Below are 7,651 nucleotides of genomic sequence, written 5' to 3' on the forward strand. Positions count from 1 at the left end.
CTTTCCCCTTGCCTGAATGTAAACTGGGTATTAGGAAAAATCTGTCAGACATGTCCTTCCCCTGAGACTCCTAGGAATGAGCCTTCCTAGCACTGTGGGACTTGATTCCTCAAAATAAGTCCTCTTAGTGCCATGAAACCTTCTATTTTTGTGGCCTAAGCATGCATTCAGGGAATGATTTTTGGTCAACAGGGAGAACTGAAGACACAAAGTCTGACTGCATTTTTTCCTATTTCCCAAAATCTTTTCAAAAGGGACTGGGAAGTCATGCCCACAAACATTAACAGACCATTTATTTCCATTAACAGGATTCTTCCTACATCCTGTCCCTGGCATACTATCTTTTGATTTGGCATTTCCACAGTGACTCAGGAGACTGCCTGACCCTCTGAGAGGTAAGAGGTTTCGCAGGTCCCCATGGAGATGTGTATCATATTGCATTCTTGGAAGGTATCAGGTGGAGTTCCTTCTTTGAAGATTCAAGGGCCCAGGAGAAAATAGTGGCAGACTGTCGAATGTAGTTAGATGGTGAGTATAATAGGGCCTTGAGCCAGTAGTGGAAGAGGAGCTAGAGATTCTTGGTTTGTGGACAGCTTCCTGCGGAGGGAGACAGTTTGAGGTTGAGGGTGGGCTGTGGATGTGTGGACTACAGTGCTAGAGTCTGTTCTAGTGATGAGATGCTGCCAGCTGCTTCCTGGGATCTCTCTCCATTCTGCTCCTGCTGATGACCCTGGTGGAAAGGGGTTGGGTAAGGGTGCTGGTGAATGACCTCAATCCACAGCCATCACCCTTTAAGGGGCAGATCTGTCTTCATGGCAGGAAGTTCCCAGATGTTGGGGATACAACTCCCAGGTCTCCCAGGATCCTAGCTGCCTGGGCTTACTGAGGGCTGGGACCAGGAAGGAGCTCAGGGAGTGTTGGGCAATCGGGCCCTTTCCCAGGGAGGAGGTGCCTGGGCTGATTCACTGGGTGGGTCCCTGTCACCAGAGTGTGGTCCCACCTGAGTTCCTCTTGGTGCTCTGGACGGTATTGGGGACAGAGCCAGGCAGCTCAGAGCCTTAGCCCTCTGCCCTCTTCCTTCCCTCCATCTTTTGTTAAGGGTCTCAGGCTTTCCTCTTCTCTTTGGGGAGCCAGGACCTGAGGGATTCAATCCCAGGAAGGGAGTGTCTTCTAGTGCCAGAGAGAGTGTGGGCTGGAGGAGGAGGCAGCATCTGGAGGAGGCCAGAGGCCATCCCACTGCAGACTGACCTGTGGGCTGGGAGCGCAGGAGCTGCAGGTACTGAGCATGAGTGAGTGTGAGTGTGAATGTGAATGTGTGTTTTTTCTCCTGAAGCCCATTCTCATCAAAGGGGCTGAACTCTACCAGAAGAAATATTAAGATAAAATTTTCTCTGTCCAAGAACTAGGATACCCCCACCCTACTTCTGTAATTTCCTCACCTTGCCCTATCCCCACCTGGGAAGGAATTCTCTGTATTAGACTACCTATGGGAGTTTGGATTTCTTGGTTGTACTATTCTTGGACCTTAACTTCCCTCATCTAAGCAAATGGGAGCTGACAACTCTATATTACAACATTAGAGTTAAAATGAAATAAGACCGCATGAGCAAGTGTCTACACAGGTCTTGCATATAGTAGGCACTCAATAAAATTGAGTTGCCAGGGTGATAAGATGGGAGTATTCAGGACCCTCATGGACCTGAGCCAGATACTACTCTTAGGAGGCCCACAGGACGGTGGGGAGGTTGGCAGGGGCCATGTGGGATGATGGGGACATGGGGTGCTCCATTTGCAGTTAACTGTCAAGGCCTCTCCCAGGGCCACCGTCCTTTCAGGGTGTGTCCACACTCCCTGCTGGTGTCCTAGAACCACATGAGGATGCTACCATGGCTTCTTGTCTTCTCCACTCTGGGTCTCCAGGTCTGGGGTAAGTTTTCTTCCCTTGGACCAAACAGCAACTGAGAAGGGTTATCCTAAAGTCTCGAAACAGAAATTCTAAATGCTTGGGTAGAAAGAATAGCTTTGTTCTTAGAGCATAGAACTTGGAGTCTATAGTCCTGGGTTCAAGTCCTTGCCCTGCCTCTAGCAGTAATTTTGAACATTCAGCTCATTACACTTTAATTTTCTCACTTAAAGATTGAGTAAGGTTATGACCTTGTAAACTTATCATGAGTATTGAATGAGATAGTGCATGTGGAAGACATAGTGCGTAGGCAATAAAAGGCAATCAATGGAAACAATGGTGATATTGTTATTATTATTATTATTATGTCCAGCAGAGTCTAACTATGATGTGGATTTATGCTTGTTCCTAAGAGGAAGTTCTTTGGGTGTGAGGATGTCAGCAGACACACCACGCCGTCCCTCATGGTCCTTCCCACAGGAGCGTGGGGATAGTAAATGTCCCCAGAACGGAGCCTGAGGGGCTGGCATAGTAAATGCTCCCAGAACTGATCCTGAGGGACTGGCCTGATCCCATCTCCCCATTCTTTCCCCCATTGCTCCCATTTGGTAAAATTCACTCAGAAGAGGAATTTGTGGTTTTGAAGTGTCTGAATTTATTTCTGAGTTATTTTGTATAAATTGTAGATGTAGCTCCTGAGAAGAAGTACTGTTTCTGATTCTCTGCTTTTAGCTATTTATCCATAATCCTGGGGGAGTCACCTGGAGTTGGCTTTGGAGGAAATCATACCCTTGCTGCTTTTAGAGCTGGTCCTCTGGCCAGCCCAGACAGGGTTCTGGGAGGGGGCTTGTAGGCTTGAGGAGGTAGAGGGGCAGTGGCAAGGGGATGGTCTCTTCTGACTGGAGTCTGCGCAGCTGTGACACTAGTTTGGGAGTTTTCTGAGGACTGATGCAGAGTGAAATGTTCCTTTGCAGGTAATTCCTCCTTTAACAAAACACAAGATAAATACCTTTCGGAGGGACTCCAGTATGTGTTTGGCAACATTTCCAAGCTCATTGAAAAATACAAACTGCATTCTCATGGTGAGGAGGTTTGGAGACCAGCTGGGATTTCTTAGGTGACCAGAGATACTTCCCTGGTCTGCACCATCATGCGTGGCCCACTGGGTTGATATGCACAGAGGATACTGGTAAACTTCCTGCATGGACTGCCCTTGGGGTATTATGGTGCCAGGAGGGGACAGAAACCTAGTAAAGGGAGACACAGCCTCTGCAGTCAGGAATACTCTATCCTGAGGATAGAGACCTAAATGCTGCCCTCAGGGAGGCCCCAGGCTGAAGGGGAGTTTCGACCCCCTCAGAGCACTTGGAGCCACAGAGAAAACTGTCAGTGAGCACACTCCAAGGACATGAGGTGAAACTGAGAAGGTGCTCAGGGCTTTCCCCAGGGATAAGCAGGGGAGAAGGAGACGCTCCTTGAAGGGGGACCTGCAGCAGAGAAATGAAGAAGCTGGAAATGGGGTTCATCTGTGGTGGAGGATGTACTGGGGTGGGAGCAAAGCATCTAGGCTCTCTGGCCCAGAATGAACTGACCTGGGGGTGAATGTCACTGAGATGAGGATACGGAGGTGAGCAGGTGAGGGTGAACCTGTCTGCTGAAGGCCTCGTTCTGGGGCCCTTCTCTGGCATGGAGAGGACCCAGCCTGGACCAGCAGGTGCAGCCCTGTTGGCTCAGGTGGCAACACGGGCCTGGATGCACTGAGTGATGGCCCATGGTTCCCTTGCAGATGTCTCCACGATGGTCTCTCACAAAGAGTGGGGGGTGGACGCTGTGGGCTGTAGCAGTCGGCTGGCCACGCCAGTGAATGTCCTTGTTATACACCACATCCCTGGACTGGAGTGTCACAACCAGACTGTCTGTAGTCAGAGGCTGCGGGAACTGCAGGCTCATCATGTCCACAATAGCAGCCGGTGTGACGTGGCTTACAAGTAAGTGGCTGGGCCTGGGCTCGAGGCATGTGGTCAGAGCTGCCCTCCACAGTGCTTCTCCTGTTCCTTCTCATCTGTTTTCCTCACTTTCTGGGTCATGGTTGTACAGTTTTATAATGAATGAAATATTTAAAATCCGTATGAGATTCCAAATACTTTGGAATGGTCTACTAGGTTCTTTTCTCTGGAACTTCCCAGAGAAAGGAGGGATAGTTAGGTAATAACTGCGTTTTCTACCCACCTCCAAACCTGACTGACAGAGCACGGCATGGCTACAGATGATCTCCTTGTGCATGCATGCCTCTGCTCTCTGCTAACTATGAGGTTGCTAAAGCAAGTGTCACCATTTCCAGGCCACAGGAGAGGGGACCCACAGGAGGGAGGTTGTTGGATTTTCTCAAAGTCACACAGCTGCAGAGTTGTGGAGGCTAAACTAGCTCAAAGTCAACTCTTTGCCCCTAACATGTTCCTCTATGGCATCCATGTTCTTGGGAAGGATCTGTACAAATTCCTTTTAATATACATAGTTCATGCCCTCCCTCCCCCTTTTAATAAAAGTTTATTTCCAGAGAGATAGATAGAGATAGAGAGATAGAGAGAGAGATATCTCTGACAAGGCCTCGTAATGCTGTAATACCTCTGACCCCACTCCAAGCCTTCAAGTCAGCCAGAATCCTGTGTGTACTCATGGACATGCCTGGCATGTTCAGGACAACCAAGAATCTGAACTTGGGGGCTCTCATATGATCATGCCATGGCACCCTACCACCTGCACCACTGTAGTGGGGCCCCTAATCCTTTGCCAGTCTGGGTAAACTGTTTTCTCTATCAGGGATGTGCTACGGGGCTAGCTATTTACCCTGTATTATCTTTCTCCACAGCTTCCTGGTTGGGGATGATGGTGGTGTGTATGAAGGTGTTGGCTGGAATATCCAAGGTGCACATACCCAAGGCTACAACAACATCTCCCTGGGCTTTGCCTTCTTTGGCACCAAGAAAGGTAATGGTCATTTTAGTTGACCCTTCTCTGAGAGCTCTCTGCTACTTTGTCTCAACACTCTGCTGCCTTCTCACTCTTCTTGCACTTCTTTGAAGATCCACTGTCTTGGAACTCTCTTCTCCTTTAACTTCCATGACATGGGGTTTGGATAGTGCTTCTACTGCAATGGCTTCCATCTCAGTCTCTGTAGCAGACCCTCTTCTTCTAGCCATCTCTCATGGAGATGTGTTGGAATCTATTATTGTGTTGCTAAACAGAGACTTGAGACTGGATGATTTATAAAGATAGAGGTTTATTTGGCTTATGATTATGGTGACTGGAAGGCTCAAGGGCCTGGGGTTGGCATCTGGCCACTCTGCTGCATCACAACATGACTGAGCAAAGTAGAAAGGTCAGCAGACATGCAGGTTGGGGTTGGGATAGGGAGACACATAAGAGCTGCTGAACAAGAGTTTACCTCTTCTTGTAGGAATGAGGATTCCCTCCCACTAGGCCTCACTCCTTAAAGGTTGCACCATCTTCTGATGCCATTATATTGGGGACCAAATTCCAACTCATGAATCCTTGGGGGACAAGCTATTTTCCAAGATGCTAAACTTCCCTACAAGCTTGTTCTCCTCCTGGTCATATCTTGGAAAGAGTCAGGCATCAGCTCTCTCCTCTGTCAATGGCAACCACATCGTCCTCTCTAGCTCTGACATTTCTGTAGTGGCAGTCTGCTATTTCTTCATTTCCTGCCTAATTTTTTGTTCGTCTGGGTAAAGGATCTTCCTTTTACCTCTCTTATCTAGGTTTTCTATACATTTTTAAAAGGCCTCTAATCTCCAGCTTCCTTCCACTTTTTTTCTAGTCTATAGTCCTGCCCTATCCCAACCCTAACTGTATCCTAAGGACCATGCCTTTGAATCTGTACACGCTTTGTTAACAAAGCTTTTGTGCAACTAGTTTCTCATTCTTCATTCCCATTACCTTTTAAGGTAGTTCAGGTAGATTGTATGATCCCTGTTACAAAAAGTATAGCCTGAGTTTCTGAGAGGAAATGCCCATGGTTATGTAGCTGTAAGGAGAAAAAAATCAGAATGATGAGCCCATATCTCCAATTCCCAACCCAGAGTGGTTTCCGGAGAACTCTTTGTGATCAGCTTACCTTTTATTTATTTATTAAAAAAATTTTTCATCATTACTCATTGCTACTTGTTGGCTTGGAATCTTTTTCCTTTTTCTTTTTTATTTTGGGAGAAGTTTTTGCTATAGGGTGCATGCGCTTGCCAGAAAGACAGAGAGAGACAGAAAGTGAGAAATCACCTCCCCGGGGGGGTGGGGGAGGGATGGCCACGCTGCAATCCCTTCTCCTCCATTCTCTTCTCTGGATCGTGGGCACGCATGCACACGCACCTGGCGTGAGTTTAAGCCACTGGATCCAGGACTCGAACTGCGGTCGACTACGTGGGAATCCAGCGACATAGCCACTATGTCAACTGCTGGTCCTTGTTTGGAATCTTTTTAAAAAATGTTTTATTTATTCATGATAGAGTGTGTACATAATAGTTGTGACAGTGAAAATGTAATAGTTGTGACAATCATGATTAACACTTTGGTTAAGTCAAGAGAGAAAAGAGGTAAGGGTGTCATAGAGGTGTGCAAAAACTGAACAGCTCAAATAAACTTAGCTCTTCTGAGAAACTAAAAATGGAAAATATGTAGTATATACTTCTGTATAAGGTGACTTCTGTCCATCTCTCAGTTCATACATTCAAATAACTGCTTTGTTTTTGATCACTGAAAACTGGATTCAGACTACATTCTTGCTCAAAAAGCTGATGATATCTCAAATCTTATGTTCCAAAATATAGTTTAAATCTGAAAAGTTTAAGATAACATATACTCGTTATTCATAATTAACTTTAGATATAATTGACACTAAACTACTATACAAATCAGGTAAACTATTGTGCATAGTCAATTCTAGTCACCATGTTTTGGATTTATTGGTCATCAACACATAAATTTTATGCTCTAAAAGATATAATACAGCAAAATGGTTATATTTAATTTTCTTTTGAAAACAAGTGAGCAAATTCTAAGGAAGAACTGGCATTTCTTGATATTTTATTTTCAAACTAATGATTCAAATTTGCCAGAGAAATAATTACATATTTTGTCCAACATCAAATTATCTGCAAAACATTTCTTAGATGCATATCTTGCTCAATTTATTAAGTTTTTTTGCTATATATCTCTTTATTTTTTTATTTATTTTTTGGAGAGATTTTCACTGTAGGGTGCGTGCGCTCGCCAGACAGACAGAGAGAGACATAGAGATAGAAAGCGAGAAATCACTCCCCAGGGGGGATGGTCACGCCACAATCCCTTCTCCATTCTCCTCTCGGGATCTTGGGCATGCACGCACATGCGCCCGGCGTGAGTTTTAAGCCACCGGGTCCGGGACACGAACCGCGGTCGACTACGTGGGAGTCCAGCGACATAGCCATTACGTTAACTGCTGGTTCCCTCTTTATTTTTTAATGTTAATTTTTAAATTAATTTATTTCACCTTCATTCATATTCATTTCCTAAGCCTCATCACAGCATACAAAATGTGTTTTCCCATCCAGAATACACTGCATAGTGGCTTAATCATACATGTTATCATCAACAAATAATTTTCCATTTCTTGTTTCACATATAAATGCATATATATGTATAAATGTGTGTGTGTGTGTGTGTGTGTATATATATATATATATATATATATATATA

At 45.5% G+C, this 7,651-nt stretch overlaps 1 protein-coding gene across 1 annotated transcript in view; it reads left to right on the forward strand.

Moving 5' to 3' along the window:
* Nucleotides 1-1,878: 1,878 nt before the first annotated feature.
* PGLYRP4 (peptidoglycan recognition protein 4) overlaps nt 1,879-7,651 on the forward strand; it is a 19,159-nt gene continuing 13,386 nt past the window's right edge. The window contains exons 1-4 of the mRNA XM_006159838.1: nt 1,879-1,927; nt 2,878-2,966; nt 3,677-3,891; nt 4,773-4,891. Of these exons, the coding sequence (XP_006159900.1) occupies nt 1,879-1,927; nt 2,878-2,966; nt 3,677-3,891; nt 4,773-4,891 (472 nt within the window). The remainder of the gene's footprint in view (nt 1,928-2,877; nt 2,967-3,676; nt 3,892-4,772; nt 4,892-7,651) is intronic.

Source organism: Tupaia chinensis, unplaced genomic scaffold (assembly GCF_000334495.1).
Source record: "Tupaia chinensis unplaced genomic scaffold, TupChi_1.0 Scaffold000659_1, whole genome shotgun sequence".
Taxonomy (NCBI): domain Eukaryota; kingdom Metazoa; phylum Chordata; class Mammalia; order Scandentia; family Tupaiidae; genus Tupaia; species Tupaia belangeri.